This window comes from Ranitomeya variabilis, chromosome 2 (assembly GCF_051348905.1).
Source record: "Ranitomeya variabilis isolate aRanVar5 chromosome 2, aRanVar5.hap1, whole genome shotgun sequence".
NCBI lineage: Eukaryota > Metazoa > Chordata > Amphibia > Anura > Dendrobatidae > Ranitomeya > Ranitomeya variabilis.
The window spans coordinates 777,790,688-777,808,240 of record NC_135233.1 but is presented as its reverse complement, the minus strand read 5'-3'; the positions used below and the strand labels follow the sequence as shown (position 1 = coordinate 777,808,240).

General features: G+C 46.5%; 1 protein-coding gene across 8 annotated transcripts in view; it reads right to left on the bottom strand.

The window, feature by feature from the left end:
- The window catches only part of SYNCRIP (synaptotagmin binding cytoplasmic RNA interacting protein), a 99,023-nt gene that overhangs the window by 53,953 nt on the left and 27,517 nt on the right, over window positions 1-17,553 (bottom strand). For all 8 annotated transcript variants that reach the window (XM_077289772.1, XM_077289774.1, XM_077289777.1 and 5 more), the window contains one exon: window positions 13,046-13,153. In XM_077289772.1, the coding sequence (XP_077145887.1) occupies window positions 13,046-13,153 (108 nt within the window). The remainder of the gene's footprint in view (window positions 1-13,045; window positions 13,154-17,553) is intronic.

Below are 17,553 nucleotides of genomic sequence, written 5' to 3'. Positions count from 1 at the left end.
GGAAACAGGCTTCCTAGCGTTGATCATGGTAGATTTCACTTGACGGGAGAACCCGGCCAGGGTTAGGATCCAGGATTCAATGGCCAGGCCATTAAACTCAGAACTCTCGAATTCTGTTGGCAAATGGGTCCCTGGGAGAGAAAGTCCAGACGATCCGGTAACCTCCAGGGAACGTCGGCGACAAGATGCATTAGCTCCGCGTACCAAAGCTCGGCGTGGCCAGTCCGGAGCGACAAGGATCACCGGAACGCCTTCCACTTTGGTTTTTCAGATGACACTTGGGATCAGCAGAAGAGGCAGAAAGATGTAAAGGAGATGAAATTGGCTCCATGGGAGTACTAGGGCATCTGAGCCGATGGCTAGCTAATCGCGGGATCGGGCTACAAATGCCGGAACCTTGGTGTTCAGCCTGGAGGCCATGGGGTCCACATCTGGAGTGCCCCAACGCTGGCAAATCCCCTGAAAGACTTCCAGGTAAAGAGACCACTCTCCTGAGGATATGCCCTGGCGGCTGAGAAAATCCGCCGCCCAATTCTCTACCCCCGGAATATGAACTGGGGAGACGAGCGATTGATTTGCCTCGGCCCATTGTAGAATGTGCGAAACCTCGGTCATCGCTTTTCTGCTGCGCGTGCCTCCCTGGCGATTGATGTACGCCACAGCCGTGGCGTTGTCTGATTGGATCCTAATAGGACATCCCGCCAAGAGGTGATGGAATCGATGAAGAGCCAGCGTTATCGCTTGGATCTCGAGGATGTTGATTGGAAGGTTGGCTTAGTGAGCAGACCAACGTCACTGAGCATTGTGGTGATGAAAAATTGCGCCCCATCCGAGGAGACTGGCGTCGGTGGTCACTACCAGTCAGTAAACCAGGAGGAAGGACCTTCCCTGATCCAAGGACGACGTTGCAGTCCACCCCATCTGAGAGATCGCCTGATTTGGGTGCCAGGCGAAATAGGCCACCCAGGGAGGCTGGATTCTTGTCCCATGCTGAGATCAAAGCCTACTGCAGGGGACGGATGTGAAATTGGGCAAACAGCACTGCTTCGATAGATGCCACCATTTTCCCGAGTACCTGCATGGCGAACCGCAGGGAGTGAGCGGCCCAGAGATAGCAATTGGGCTCCCCGGATTAGAGGGGAAATCTTTTCCGGAGGGAGAACTACCAACCCAAGGAAGTGTCCAAGATCATCCCCAAAAAGGGGACTCGCTGGGATGGAACTGGAGACGATTTCTCCATGTTCACCAGCCAACCTAGATGAGACAGTGTCGATGCCGACAGTGACGCTCTCTTCGCAAGCCCGATAAGACGGACATTTGAAGATCATCCAGATATGGAACAATCACCATGCCCCAGGAGTGTAGAATAGACATGACGGCTACCATGACTTTTGTGAATACCCTGGGGGCAGTGGCGAGCTTGAAGAGCAGAGCAGTGAATTGAAAATGATAGTCTCCAACCGCAAAGCGTAGGAATCTATGATGACTTTCGAAGATTGGGATGTGAAGATATGCGTCTGATGTCGATTGATGCCAGGTATTCCCCTTTTTCTAAAGAAGCGATGACAGAGCGAAGGGATTCTATCCTGAAATGGGGCACTGAGAGGAATTTGTAAAACAACTTCAGGTCCAAAATGGGACGCATGGTTTTGTCTTTCTTGGGGACCACGAACAGGTTCAAGTAGAAGCCCTTGAACCTTTCTGTGGGAGGAGCCGGAACGATGAATTAACTGTTGCGAAGGGCTTGTAAGAAGGCCTGGTAAAAGGGGACTGCGTGCGCCTTGGACTTTGGAAGACAAGACTGGAAGAAGCGCGTCGGAGGGGAAATGAAGTCGATTCTGTATCCGGAAGACAGGAGATCTGACCCACTGGTCGTGAACAACCGATAACCATACTTGGCGAAACAAAAGTAGACGGCTGCCTACCCTGCCTGTGTCCTCCGGACACGGCCAGAAGTCATTGAGAAGAGAATTTCCGGGGAGGGTCACTTTTGGGCCTGGATCGGGGAGATCTGTTTCTCCTGGAATTAGAAGGTCTGAAGGAAGGTTGCGACCCACTGCCTCTGTGTGGGGGGCGAGATGAGGTAGCGGCAGAGGATGACCAGCCTGTGGCACCGCAAAAGGGTCGGAAGCAAACCTGGGATTGGTTCCGAAAGGGGCGAATGGGCCTCCGCTGAGGAAGGAATTTGCTTTTTCCACCAGTAACGTCTGAGATAATCTGATCACGTTTATCTCCGAACAGGCGCCCGTGCTGGTAAGGCAGGTGAAGTCAAGGATTTTTTTCGAAGCAAGAGTCTGCCTGCCATTCAGAGCCACAACGCTCTCCTGATGGTCACGGCGTTAGCGGCAGCAAGCGTGGCACAATTAGCCGCATCTAGGGAGGCATGAACTACATAATCCCCTGCTCGAGCAATCTGGTAGGCAAGATTGGACACATCGGGAGGCAAGCTATTGTCTCTATTGGATTTCACTATGGCCTCGGCCCAAGCTACCATAGCTCTAGCTACACAAGTAGTTTGCGAATGAAGGGAATAGAGTTGCTCCAGCAGCCTCAAAGACCGACCTGGCCAGGTTGTCAATCTGAAGATCAGTGGGATTTTTAATGGAAGATCCGTCCGCCAAAGACAGAAGATTCTTTGAAGCGAGTCTTGATATAGGTGGATCTACTGAAGGGGACTCAGTCCATTCCCGTCTCAGAGTCGGTGTGAAAGGGTACCGGGCTTCTAGGGGCTTTAGACCCGTGAATCGCTTATCTGGTCGATTTCTATGCCTCTAAACAATGTCCGTAAACTCAGGATTGGCAAAAAGCTTGTGAGGCCGTTTTGTTAGTTTAAAGGACACTGGGTGATCCTGATTAGTACCGGCTTCTTCGTCTATTTTCAGTGTGTGATTAACCGCCTCAATGAGGGAATCAATACACACCTGGAACTCAGGAAAATCCAGGTCTGGGGCCACATGAGATTCGTATTCTGAGTCGTGCTCACTGTAACCCCTGGTGAATGGGAACGAGACACAAAGCTAGGGGATAAAGAGGCATCGGAGTTCCGTGGGGAAGTGTCACGGGTATGTTTTCTAGAGAAATGTGTACCCTGCTTAGCCGTCCGGCCCCGACAACGAGTCGTGTGTGGCTGAGGAACCCTCTACAGGGAGTAAAGAGATGCCATGGCTTGAGGCGGAATCGCAAAAGGATTCTAAGGCCTTGGCGAGAGAAGCCATGGACTGTCAAAAAGGAAGCCCACTCAGGGGGGCTGGCACTGCTGTGTTCTACGGGGGTCTCCTGAGAGCCTGAAGCCTCACAGTCCGTGCAGAGAGGTTTAGAGTGTTTCCGCGGTAGGGAAACATTGCATGAAGTACATGAGGCATAGATCACCGTGTGCGTTTTATCAGCCTTTTTATTAGCCTTTGATTGAGACATACTGCAAAAGGCTGATGAAAGCTCGCAGGGATGTGCCTGCAGCATATGGATTATGCGAACCTGCAGCGAAGGGGTTAAGTAGCGTGCACCTGCAGTAGTGTGTGACTATCTTACCCAGGTCCTGCGACCCCCCAGAGACGTGCCTGTGCGCCGACCTGTAGCAGTAATGGGGTCCTGTCGATGGCCTAACACAGCCAGAAGCCGGGGGCTAAAATAGCGGCCGCGATAAGGTTAATGGCCGCAGGGATTAAATGAGGGACCGCGGCCACGACCGGAAGCAACCTGCCGCGGCAGCAGAGACTAGAACAGAGGCCGCCGGAGGCAACGGCCGCAGCCAGAGAGAACGGCCGCAGCAGTTACTGGAAGCCCTCACTGACGCTGTGAAGAGGTCCGTGCAGCAGGCACACAAGAGGCAGGCAGGGAGGGGGGTGAACATGACAGCCAGGTGGTAGTAAAGGCCGTGGAACAGTCTATGGCCGGGTGCTGAACACCCCTCCCCCAGGAGCCCAGGCATAAACGCAGGACCCCAGGAAGGGAGGTAAGGAGTAGTGATGAGCGAATATACTCGTTACTCGAGATTTCCAGAGCACGCTCGGGTGACCTCCGAGGATTTTTTAGTGCTCTGAAAAATTTAGTTTTTCTTGCCACAGCTGAATGATTTACATCTGTTAGCCAGCATAAGTACATGTGGGGGTTGCCTGGTTGCTAGGGAATCCCCACATGTAATCAAGCTGGCTAACAGATGTAAATCATTCAGCTGAGGTGAGGAAAACAATCTCCGAGCACTAGAAAAAATACTCGGGAGGTCACCCGAGCGTGCTCGGGAAATCTCGAGTAACGAGTATATCGCTCATCACTAGTAAGGAGTCCTCCCTCACGCTAAACGGCCATACTCACTGCAATCCGAGTCAGGAGTACTGGGCCACAGACAGCGAACATCAATCATGCCGTCCATCCTCAATCCACCAACCCTTTGATAGGGAGGTGGAGAGGGCACGGTGGATACCTGACACCAACCGCTTTCTCACAGTGGTGGTGCAGTGGGGCCACGCAAAAGCCACGAGGGGCGTCCCCCAGCTTCTCCTTCACCTCATTGGGGGGGAATCAATCTCAGGTCAGCAAGAGTCCTGGCTCCGGAAGGGGATACGTGGGGGCGACACCCCATGTTCCCGTCCGTTGTTGGTGTGGGGAGAGCGGACACATTAAAGGAACCCGTCGCCCCGATGAGAGCTCAGACGGACTCTGCAGGAGGGGGTACGGGGAGGCGACACTCCACGTTACCGTTTGTTGATGATTTTGGGAGATCGGGACCTTGAAAGGCCCCGTCGCCCGCTCAATCCGTGGAAAAAAGATGAAAAAAATAAAGTAGTAAAAAATAAAAAAAAAAATTGGGGTCTGAAATCAGACCCTAGTGCCTCCTAGACACAAAGCAAGAACTGGTTCACGAGAGAGCCAGCAGCGGGTGTATACTGCGGAGGAGTTAACTTTGTGTATTTGCTTAGTGTCCTCATAGTGGCAGCAGCATAACACCCATGGTTCCTGTGTTCCCCAATGAGGCGAAGGAGAAAAACCCTCTAAGGCTATGTGCACACGTCAGGATTTCTTGCAGAAATTTTCCTGACAAAAACTGGACATTTCTGCCAGAATTCCGCATGCGTTTTTTCGCGTTCTCATGCGTTTTTGATGCGTTTGTGCATTTTTTCCCAAATGCATAGAATTGCGGGGAAAAAACGCGGAAAATCCGCAAAATTAATGAACATGCTGCTTTTTTTTTACCGCGATGCATTTTTTTCGCGGAAAAAAACGCACCATGTGCACAAAACATGCAGAATGCATTCTAAATTATAAAAAAACGCATACATTATGCATCCTACCGTGAAAAAACGCGAAAAAACCTGAACGTGTGCACATACCCTAAGTGTGTCCAAACTTTTGACAATGTTAAACAGGTTCATTAGATGTATGTACAAGTCATATGAAGTATTTTCTTTCATCCGAGAGAATCGGGCAGGTTATGCTAATCACACTGATTAGCGTTTGAGACGAATTTTCTCAGATGTGGAGAAAAAAAGTCTCCATTCTGTCAGTCTGACATAAGTGCAGTCCAGTTTTCACAGAGTGAAGTCCGATTTTCCCACGGACCCACTGACTTGCATAGCCAGGAGCCATACACATTTTGGATGCAAATCGTGCTTGCTGCAAATTTTTCTGTCAATGTGGCCATAACAGACTGTCCGAGCGGGAAAAATAAAAAATAAAAAATTGTAAAATGGTCAGAGTGCAATCTGAGGTTTTGTTGCATTACACTTTGAAAATATAGTTGCCTGCAAGAGTCCTAAAAGTCATTGTGTAAAGAGGGGGGACGGATATGTGAGTTCTATGTTGTCAGCTGTGTATAGATGTCACCATGTCGAGTTTGGAGAGCCCCTGTGTGCCTAAACGTTGGAGCTCCCCCACGTGACCCCATTTTGGAAACTAGACCCCCCAAGGAACTTATCTAGATGCATAGTGAGCACTTTGAACCCCCAGGTGCTTCACAAATTGATCCGTAAAAATGAAAAAGTACTTTTTTTTTTTTCACAAAAAATTTCTTTTAGCCTCAATTTGTTCATTTCCACATGGGCAACAGGATAAAATGGATCTGAAAAATTATTGGGCAATTTCTCCTGAGTACACTGATACCTCACATGTAGGGGTAAACCACTGTTTGGGCACGCAGCAAGGCTCGGAAGGGAAGGAGCGCCATTTGACTTTTTGAATGAAAAATTAGCTCCAATCGTTAGCGGACACCATGTCGCGTTTGGAGAGCCTTTGTGTGCCTAAACATTGGAGCTCCCCCACGAGACCCCATTTTGGAAACTAGACCTCCCATGCAACTAATCTAGATGTGCGGTGACCACTTTAAACCCCCAAGTGCTTCACAGAAGTTTATAACGCAGAGCTGTGAAAATAAAAAATAATTTTTCTTTCCTCAAAAATTATTTTTTAGCCCGGAATTTATTATTTTCACAAAAGTAACAGGAGAAATTGGACCCCAAAAGTTGTTGTCCAGTTTGTCCTGAGTACACTGATACCCCATATGTGGAGGGGAACCACTGTTTGGGCACACGTCGGGGCTCGGAAGGGAAGTAGTGACTCTTGAAATGCAGACTTTGATGGAATGGTCTGCGGGCGTCACGTTGCGTTTGCAGAGCCCCCGATGTGCCGAAACCGTAGAAACACCCCCCCCCCCCCAAGTGACCCCATATTGGAAACTAGACCCCCCAAGGAACTTATCTAGATATGTGGTGAGCACTTTGAACCCCCAACTGCTTCACAGAAGTTTACAACGCAGAGCCGTGAAAATAAAAAATAATTTTTCTTTCCTCAAAAATGATGTTTTAGCAAGCAATTTTTTATTTTCACAAGGGTAACAGGAGAAATTGGACCCCAATAATTGTTGCCCAGTTTGTCCCGAGTATGCTGGTACCCCATATGTGGGGGTAAACCACTGTTTGGGCGCACGTCGGGGCTCGGAAGGGAGGGAGCACCATTTGACTTTTTGAATACAAGATTGGCTGGAATCAATGGTGGCGCCATGTTGCGTTTGGAGACCCCTGATGTGCCTAAACAGTGGAAACCCCTCAATTCTAATGCCAACACTAACCCAAACACACCCCTAACCCTAATCCCAACCCTAAGGGCTTGTTTCCATTTGGGTCATTCCATATCAAGTGATCCAAATATGAATATTTTTTTTACCTGACGTCTTTCGATTTTTTTTATTTTTTGTTTATGATGTACAACTTTAGTTAATTACAAATTAAAAGTTTAGAATTTTTTTCATCAGTTAATTTTTTACAGATTTTTAAAATTTTTAAAAAAGCGCAGATTTTGGCCTGGTATGGCTTTACATTTTTTATCATATCTCGGGCTAGAATTAAGATATAGGAGGCAGGAGAGGCATCATTTTTCTCAGAACGGTACCGGCTTTCATTTGATATGTCACAAGACTATGTTTCTTTATATTTTGTTTTGGTGAAATCAAATTAAACATTTTGATGCGCAATTTTGAAAAAAACGTATGTTTTAAAATTGTGAAAACATGCATGTGTGTTACTTGTGTCCTTGTTTATATTTGTACAGGGATTCAACTTGGGACCTATCAAATCTGTATTTTTTTTTTTTAAGCCTTGAATCATCTGATTTTATGTTTGTGTGAGTTTCTTCCCTTTTTCTTTTCAAATTACAACTTATTGCATTCAACATTTACCGTATTTTTCGGACTACAAGACGCACTTCCCCCCCCCCCAAAAAAAAAGGGGGGAAAATGGGGGGTGCGTCTAATAGTCGAAATGCAGGCTTACCCGTGGCGGCAGAGGTGCGGCGCCACACGTGCGAAGATGAGGAGGCGCAGTGAGGGGGGTCCCTTTCCCCGGTGAGGTGATGCAGCAGCCCGGTAAGGAGCAGAGCCGGGTGAATCCTGTTGTCATCGGTGGTGGCGGCCATCTTCCGGGGGCCGCGCGTGCGCAGATGAAGCGCTCTGCTTCCCGGGGCTTCAGGAAAATGGCCGCGGGCTGCCGCGCGTGCGCAGATGGGGATCGCGGCGGCCATTTTTCTGAAGTTCTTAGCTTCAGGAAAATGGCCACGCGATCTCCATCTGCGCACGCGCGGCATCCCGCGGCCATTTTCCTGAAGCCCCGGGAAGCAGAGCGCTTCATCTGCGCTCGCACGGCCCCCGGAAGATGGCCGCCACCACCGATAACAGCATTCACCCGGCTCTGCTCCTTACCGGGCTGCTGCATCACCTCACCGGGGAAAGGGACCCACTCACACCATCCTCATCCCAGCACCTCCTCATCCCAGCACCTCCTCATCCCAGCACCTCCTCATCCCAGCACCTCCTCATCCCAGCACCTCCTCATCCCAGCACCTCCTCATCCCAGCACCTCCTCATCCCAGCACCTCCTCATCCCAGCACCTCCTCATCCCAGCACCTCCTCATCCCAGCACCTCTGCCGGTAACCAGTGCTGCAACCCTCCCATGGACACCAGGCCGTGGCGTCGCCCACCTAAGCAGGAAGGGACCCTGCTCAGGTGCACGCCGTACCGCATCACCCCACCTCTGCCGACACCATGCCTCCTGTGACCCTGCTCTGCCACCGCCAGCCTTCAGGTAAGATACTGTAAATTCGGACAATAAGACGGACCCCCATTTTATAAAAAAAATCTTTTTTTCTGCAATTTTCATCCCAAATTTGGGGTGCGCCTTATGGTCCGGTGCGTCTTATAGTCCGCGAAATACGGTATATGTAACAATAAAGAAACGCAAAAAACAAATACCAAATTGCCAGAATAAATACATCTTAATCATCATAACTTGCTCAGCATTTTCAACCTGAATTCATTGAACAAGCCAAAAGAAAAAACGTCATCATATCCTCAAGTGTGATTTTCTAAATACAGTCTGATCCTAATTATATGTTAAAAACAAGATTAAAAGAACCAATATTTTTACCACCTATTTATACATGGAACAATTTTTTTTCTACTATATCACTAAACATGTCATTTCTGAAGTGTTTAAGAAGAATAGTCCAGTAGTTAAATCCTCGTACTATAAAATACAATATTAGTAGGTTTTTACACTGGCCTGATATCATCAATGTGTCCCTTCTAGAGGATGAAATGTCATCTTGCCCATAAGCGCTAACTAGCAATGGCCGTTTCCTTCTGTGTCAGAGTATGTGCGGCCTGTCATGGTGCTCGGCTCCACCTGAGTTATATCTGATTTTTGTTCACTTTTACAATGTCTTGATTTTCTTGGATACACAAAGGACGGCGCTGGACCAGAAGGTGCAGAAAAGTCCTTTCTACGTCTTCATTTTCACAATCTTTGGAGAGTCCAGTAGGAGTCAGCGCTAATCATATTCACAGGTCACGTAACCAGTTGTGTCATCCATTGCCGATCTTGTGCCGCCTTCTACCACTTCATGGACGTCACTGTCTTTATTTCCACTACATGGGATGACAGTCCGGTATCGCTGAGTCCCTGTGATGGGTTCTGCTTCCTGTAACCGATGTTATAACAAACTCTCCTCCTCCCCGTAGTCCTGGTTTGTACAATACATGAACTGGATGTTAATATTTTTCTCCCTCCAATTGAGGAGTTTCCTGGGTGTTCAGATTTGGTGTGAATATGGCCTCTGGAGGCTGGAGCTGCTCTGCAGGCACTGTCTAACCCTGGTCATTCTCAACCTGTTCAAAGCTTCTCCTCTGTCCTCTCCTGCTTCTAAGCGCTAACATAAAATACAGGAATATCTAACAATCATGGATTATTTAGTAAATATGGACCCCACACTTCTACACCACAGGCTGAACAGACCTGAAATCAAGATTTTTGAACTGACACTGTAATAGTTTTATTTTTTAAAATATGATTCCATCAAGATCCCAGCTTGTTTTTTGGTGCAGAAGTGTCTAGGAGCATAACAGGCACATGTGCAGTTTTTGAAATTTTTAAATTAAACTTTTTTTTTCGGAAATGCATTTTAAAGTTTTGCGCTTGCGTTCGCATAGGTAAAATATTATTAAAGATACTCTTGTGACATATCTGGTGAAAGCCTGTACAGTTCTGAGTAGAATGGTGTTTATTTTGTTTCTCTATCTCTTTTGTAGCCTGAGTTATGGGGAGAAACGTAAATTACACCGAAATTCGCACTTTTTCCGAACTTTGAAAATCAATAAAAAGTAAAAAATTATATCTAGAATTTTTTTTTTCTTCACATTTTGCATTCTCTGACACTATTACCAAATAACAAAATCTCAAAAGAATTAAAAATATAGTGGTAAAAATCATTGGTTCACCAAAATCATTGGTTCACTTGACATGGAATGACCCATTTGCGAGAAACACGTCCGTGTCTCGCATGTGGAAACCAAGCTCTGGTGCCGGCACTTGGGAGCTGAGCGTGCAGCCGCATAGCAACACATGGAGCTGCACGCTCCGCTCTGGAGTGCCGGCGCCAGAGCTTCGTTTCCACATGCGAGACACGGACTGTTTCTCGCAAATGGAAACAAGCCCTAACCCTAATCCCAACCCTAACCCCAACACACCCCTAACCATAACCACAGCCTAATCTTAACCCTATTTCTAACCCTAATTCCAACCCTAACCCTAAGGCTATGTGCCCACGTTGCGTATTCATGTGAGATTTTTCCGCACCATTTTTGAAAAATCCGCAGGTGAAAGGCACTGCGTTTTACCTGCGGATTTACCGCGGATTTCCAGTGTTTTTTGCGCTGATTTCACCTGCGGATTCCTATTGAGGAACAGGTGTAAAACGCTGCAGAATCCGCACAAAGAATTGACATGCTGCGTAAAATACAGCACAGCGTTTCCTCACGGTATTTCCCGCACCATGGGCACAGCGCATTTGGTTTTCCATAGGTTTACATGGTACTGTAAACCTGATGGAAAACTGCTACAAATCCGCAGCGGCCGATTCGCTGCGGATCCGCAGCCAAATCCGCACCGTGTGCACATAGCCTAATTCTAACCCTAACCCTAATTCTAACCCTAATTCTAGCCCTAACGCTAACCCTAGCCCTAACCCTAGTGGGGAAAAAAAAATATATATATATTTTTTTTTTTTATTATTGTCCCTACCTATGGGGGTGATAAAGGGGGGGTTATTTATTATTATTTTTTTTTTTTAGCGCTGTGATAGAACCCATCACAGCGATCAAAATGTACCTGTAACGAATCTGCCGGCCGATTCGGCGGGCGCACTGCACATGCGCCCGCCATTTTGGAAGATGGCGGCGCCCATAGAGCAGACAGACACCGGAGGTCGGTAATTATGAGGGGGGGGCGGGGTTGGTGGAAAATCGGACAGACCGGGGGGGGGAGCGTACAGGAGCGGGGAGGACAGCAATGACAGGACGGAAGGGAGGAGATCGGTGGCGGGGGCAGATCGCGATCTCCAGCCATGGCTGATGCTAATGCAGCATCGGCCATGGCTGGATTGTAGTATTTCACCAATTTTCATTGGTGACATATTACTGTCGCTCTGATTGGCTGTTGAAAATGACGTTTCACTTTCAATCAGAGCGATCGTAGCCACGGGGAAGGGGGGGCCAAGCCACCCCTGGGCTCAAGTACCACTCCCCCTGTCACTGCAGGTCGGGTTAAATTATAGTTAACCCTTTCACCCGGCCTGCAGGAGCGCAATCTGACCATGACGCATATGCTGCGTCACAGGTCGGATTGGCACAGGTTTTCATGACGCATACGCTGCGTCAAAGGTCGGGAAGGGGTTAAATTGCAAACAAAGTGCAATCCTACACTGTTTTTTTGTTTGGCTTTTTTGCTAGGTTCACTAAATGCTAAAACTGACCTGCCATTGTGATTCTCCACGTCATTTCGAGTTCATAGACACCAAACATGTCTAGGTTATTTTTTGGTGAAAAAAATTCCAAACTTTGCTTAAAAAAAAAAAATTGCGCTATTTTCAGATACCCATAGCGTTTCCATTTTTAGTGATTCTGGGGTTGGGTGAGGGCTTATTTTGTGCGTGCCGAGCTGACGTTTTTAAAGATACCACTTTTGTGCAGATTCTCTCTTTTGATCGCCCATTATTGCATTTTAATGCAATGTCGCAGTGACCAAAAAAAAACGTAATTCTGGAGTTTTGCATTTTTTTCTAGCTACGCCGTTTAGCGATCAGGTTAATCCTTTTTTTTCAATTGATCGGGCGATTCTGAACGCGGTGATACCAAATATGCGTTTTATTTGGAATGGGGTGATTTAAACTTTTATAGTTTTTCATATTTTTCAAATTTTTTTTTTACTTTTGCCATGCTTCAATAGCCTCCATGGGAGGCTAGAAGCTGGCACAACTGCATCGGCTGTGCTACATAGGAGCGATCAGATCGCTCCTATGCAGCTGAATTACGGACTTATTATGAGCGCCGACCATAGGGTGGCGCTCACAGCAAGCCGACAACAACCTCAGGTTGTCATGCCGACGCATCGCTGACCCCCAGATCACATTACGGGGGTCGGCGACACGCGCATTTCCAGCCCGATGGCCGGAAGTGGTAGTTAAATGCCGCTGTCAGCGTTTGACAGCGGCATTTTACTAGTTAATAGTGGCAGGTGGATCGCGATTCCACCTGCCGCTATTGCGCGCACATGTCAGCTGTACAAAACAGCTGACATGTCGCGACTGACGTGGGCCAAGCCATGGAGCCCACATTAAAGGGGGAGACACGACATGCGCCGTAGTAGTACGGCGCATGTCATGAAGGGGTTAAAAATACATACAATTCATATCAGATTTACACAATTGGTTATTTTCTAATGATAGTTTCCCTTTTAAAAAAAAGTGGGAATGTTTTGTATTTAAAATGCTTGCCCCATTATTCCAGCTAGAATACCAGACACTGCCACAAATGTATGGGGCTGAAACAAATACAGTGAGGGGGAGGGCAGTGCTTGCTGGAGATATGTATCCAGTTCAATTAGCTGATCAGCACAGGTGCTGGTACTATTCACCAATATTATAGTCAAAAGGTATAAAACAAAATGTTTTTACACAGCCAAATGTGAAAGAAAATATTTAACAAAAATAAATAGAAACACACTTGCCTTTATTTTGGATTCATCTGGTCCTTTACTAGAATCCGCAACTTTGGTCCCTTGCTTCTCTCGCTGCCTGTAAGTCTTCATGACTCCACATAAAAAGGCACTTTTATTCTAAAAGAGCAATAAAAATGTTAGCAAAATGTAAATTTTACAGAAGGGATAAAAGAAAAAAAAAAAAAAATAATGTATGATTAGACTGATTAAGAAGTAATTGTTGTGCTTATGCATTACAGGTACAAGGCATATTAAATTATCAGTTTTATGTTATTTATCTTGAACCAACTTCAAAACCGAGACATGGATATACCGTATATACTCGAGTATAAGCCGACCAGACTAAGCAGAGACCCCTAATTTTGCCACATAAAACTGGGAAAACTTAATTACTCGAGTATAAGCCTATGGTGGGAAATGCAGCAGCTACTGGTAAATGTCAAAAATACAAATGGATACCAATAAAAGTAAAATTTATTGAGACCTCAGCCTGTTGCTGGTTCGGGGGAGAGCGGACCCTATGAAAAAAGGACCCGTCGCCCCCTTCACTCCGTTAGATAAAAAATAAAAAATTTACGTAAAATTAAAAATAAAGTTGGGGTCTGAAAAACAGACCCAAGTGCCTCCTACAGACACTAAGCAAGAACTGGTTGAAATGTATCCAGTGAAGGGGTGTATACTGCAGAGGAGGAGTTAATCTTTCTGTCTACTTAGTGTCCTCCTAGTGGCAGCAGCATAACACCCATGGTCCTGTGTCCCCCAATGAGGCGTAGGAGAAAGTAAAATTTATTGAGACCTCAGTAGGTTAAGTGTTTTTGAATATCCAGATTGAATCAGGAGCTCCATATAATGCTCCATACAGTTCATGATGGGCCCCATAAGATGCTCCATACTAAAATATGCCCCATATAATGCTGCACAAATGCTGATTATGGCCCCATAAGATGCTCCATAGAAATATTTGCCCCATATGCGGTTGCTGCGATAAAAAAAAAAACAAAAAAAACACACTCGCCTCTCAGGCCCCCGGGCACTTGCTATAGTCACCTTTCCACGTTCCACCGCTGGGCGTCGCTGTGTCTTCCGCGTCCTCTGCACTGAATTTCAGGCAGAGGGCGGCGTGCACACTAATCACGTCCTCTGACCTGAGCGTCACTGCAGAGGATGCAGAAGACGGCGCCCGACGGTGGAACGCGGGACAGGTGAATATCGCGCAGTGCTCCCCCTCCCCATTATTCTCACCTGCTCCTGGCGCAGTCCCAGCACGTCCCTGATTCTCTGGGCGCCGGCAGCTTCTTCCCGTGTTGAGCGGTCACATGGTACCGCTCATTACAGTAATGAATATGCGGCTCCACCCCTATGGGAGTGGAGTCGGGTCCATATTCATTACTGTAATGAGCAGTACCATGTGACCGCTCAACGCTGGAAGAAGCTGCCATCACCTGGAGAACCAGGGACCACGCCAGGAGCAGGTGAGTATGATTAGAAAAGATGCCGCTCCCTCTCACCTGCCGACCGAGGCAATTTCAGCCTAAAAAAAATGGGCTGAAATTCTCGGCTTATACTCGAGTATATACAGTAACTTTTTTTGGAACAAACATGATCAATGCAAGTAGTGTTCTTGCACATGTTTAGCGTTAAGTAGTAACTTGGATGCAGCTAAAGCAAAAAGTATGCAAGGAGATTTAATTCACACAGCAAATACTGTATCCAGATGTTGTCAGATACCTGCAGAAATAGGATGAAGACACTCATTTTAACACAAAATAATAAGGCTATGTGCACACGTCAGGATTCTTTGCAGAAATTTCCTGAACAAAACCGGACTTTCTGCAGGAAATCTGCATGCGTTTTTTTCTGGAGCTTCCCAATGCATTATATAGCGGGAAATCTGCAAAAAATCAGCAAAATGAATGAACATACTGCGTTTACCGCTATGCATTTTGTTTTTTTGCGGAAAAAAACGCAACATGTGCACAAAAATTGCGGATTGCACTCTATTAATAGGATGCTTAATGGATGCGAAAAAAAACGCGGCAAATCCTGAATGTGTGCACACAGCCTAAGGGCTAATGTGAGGAATCTATTTTTTTAAATAATTTTGCAGCCACACGTGAATGAACTTAAATGAATGTAAAATGTGAAAAGGTTAGGTGCAGTGTTAAATGAATAATCCATAACCCAAACTTCAAATTTGCTGTGTGAACATAAGGGAGAAGAGGATTCTAATCTATGAAATTGTGTGGCTCCGCAAAACCATATGCAGGAAGAAAAATTTAATTTTGATGGGTAAAAATAAAAAATTGTAAACTCCACTGCGTGGGTACGTTACCTTACATTTAAATGATGAATACTACAAAAGGAAAAAAAATCTCCTTCGTTAACTTAAGGGAACCAGTCAGGTCCCCTATGACCCCAGAACGACCAGCACTTGGGTCTGCTTATATAAATTCCCAGGGGCCTATGGGTATGCTCACACTGGGCGTTTTTATGCTAATTTTCAGTTACTTTTTACAGTACTATGACAGCATGGCAAACATCATTTCTGATTGGCGCTGAAACCATCCCCGCCCATCAGAGTTGCAGTTCCCACGCTGTCAAAAGACAGCGGGAGCGCTCAGCTGTGATCCGAGGTATACAGTTTACCTCTGGTCACTGGTGTCAGCTGATGGGACTACCGCTCCCATTGTCCGACACCTGCTGCCGCTAATAACAGTAAGAGCAGGAGCGACTGATAGAGGAGGATTGATCAGGTGCAGTAAATATTTAAAAAAAAAAAAAAAACCTGCATGGGTTCCCCCTTATTTTTTATATCAAGTCAGGCAAAACTCACAGCTGGGGGCTGCAACCCTCAGCTTCAGCAAGGCTAATTATCAAGAATAGAGGGGCCATTTTTGACAACCAGCCTTGCTAAGGCAGACAGCTGGGGGCTGCTCTTCTCAGGCGGATAAGGGGCCATGGATATTGCCCTCCCCTAGCCTAAAAATGGCAGCCCGCAGCTGCCCAGAAAAGGTACATCTATTAAATGCGTCAATTCTGGCGCTTTGCCTGGCTCTTCCCACTTGCCTGTAGCGGTGGCAAGTGGGGTGATAGTTGGGGGGAGTTGATGTCACACCTTTGTATTGTCCGGTGATATCAAGCCCTGAAGTTAGTAATGGAGAGGAGTCAATCTAACCCCATAATGCAATTCAATTTTCATATTTCATGTTTGCAAGTTTGGACGCTACAGTGTGCTGCCTTATTTATTTGATTGTATGCGAGTTGGTAACTCTAGGTTCAGCACCTGTTTACACCTAGTCTGTTTGGATGTGACAGTCAGTTTTTTTGAAATTTGTATTCATTAGCCTTCTGACTGAGCACTCCGCCTCTTAGCTGCAGGCGTTTTTAAACAAGGCAGGACCCTACCCCTCCACAGATATATAGATTTTAGTCTAAGAGGATTCACAGGTTCCCATACAGATGAAGACTTTATTCTAACCAAGGTTAGGTCCTGGTAAACGAGAAATGCCTTATAGTGGCTACCAGGTACACATGAATTGGCCAATTTATGCGCTAAACTTTCTTAATTTTTAAATATTTCTAGTGCAGTAATGCAATTCAATTTTCATATTTCATGTTTGCAAGTTTTGGCGCTACAGAGTACTGCCTTATTTATGCGAATCTAACCCCATAGTCACATTGTAAGAAAAACACAGACACTCAGAATAAACTTACGACCTCGCCCATTCCACTGAAGCCCGCTTTCTCCTGTGATAAAACTAAAATAAAAAACAACAATATCCTTCACCTGTCCGTCGTTCTGTCCCACACCGTAATCCATATCTGGGGGATAAATAATTTTTAACATGGACTGTGCCAAGATGCAATCGTCCAGGCTGAGAATCACTGGTGAATGAGCTGCTGCGTCAGTGATAGGCGGTAACATCACTGAGGCTCAGTTCCCAGCCAGGCTGAACTGCAGTGACCTCAGTGAGATCTCCGCTAGCACCGTGAGAAAGTCACACAGAGCAGAGGTGAGTTCAGAGAGAATTTCACTGCGGTAAACTCGTATCTGCACCGTGCGACTTTTACGGTGCTAGTGGGGATCACTGCAGTACAGCCCGGCTGGGAACGAAGCCTCAGTGACATCACCGCCGGACACTGACGCTGAGCTCGCAGCAGCTCATTCACCAGTGGTTCTCAGCCTGGATAGTCGTATCTTGGCACTGTCCAGGTTGAAAACTATTTATCCCCCAGACATGGATTACGGCGTGGTTCAGAACGATGGATAAGTGAGTGATGATGATTTTTTATTTTTGGTTTATTACAAAAGAACGAGAGCTTTGGTGCATTTCATACACAAACAGGTCTTTAGAAAACTTATTTCTAAAGTCTGTTTATGATAGCCCTCATTTACGTTTGACTGGTCGAGGTGGCGTTATTGTCCCCAAACTAGTGGGCCCACTTGGACGTTATGCATTTCCACAGGGGTAACAGGGCAAAAGGACTATAGTTTGCCATGCAGTTTCTCCCACACC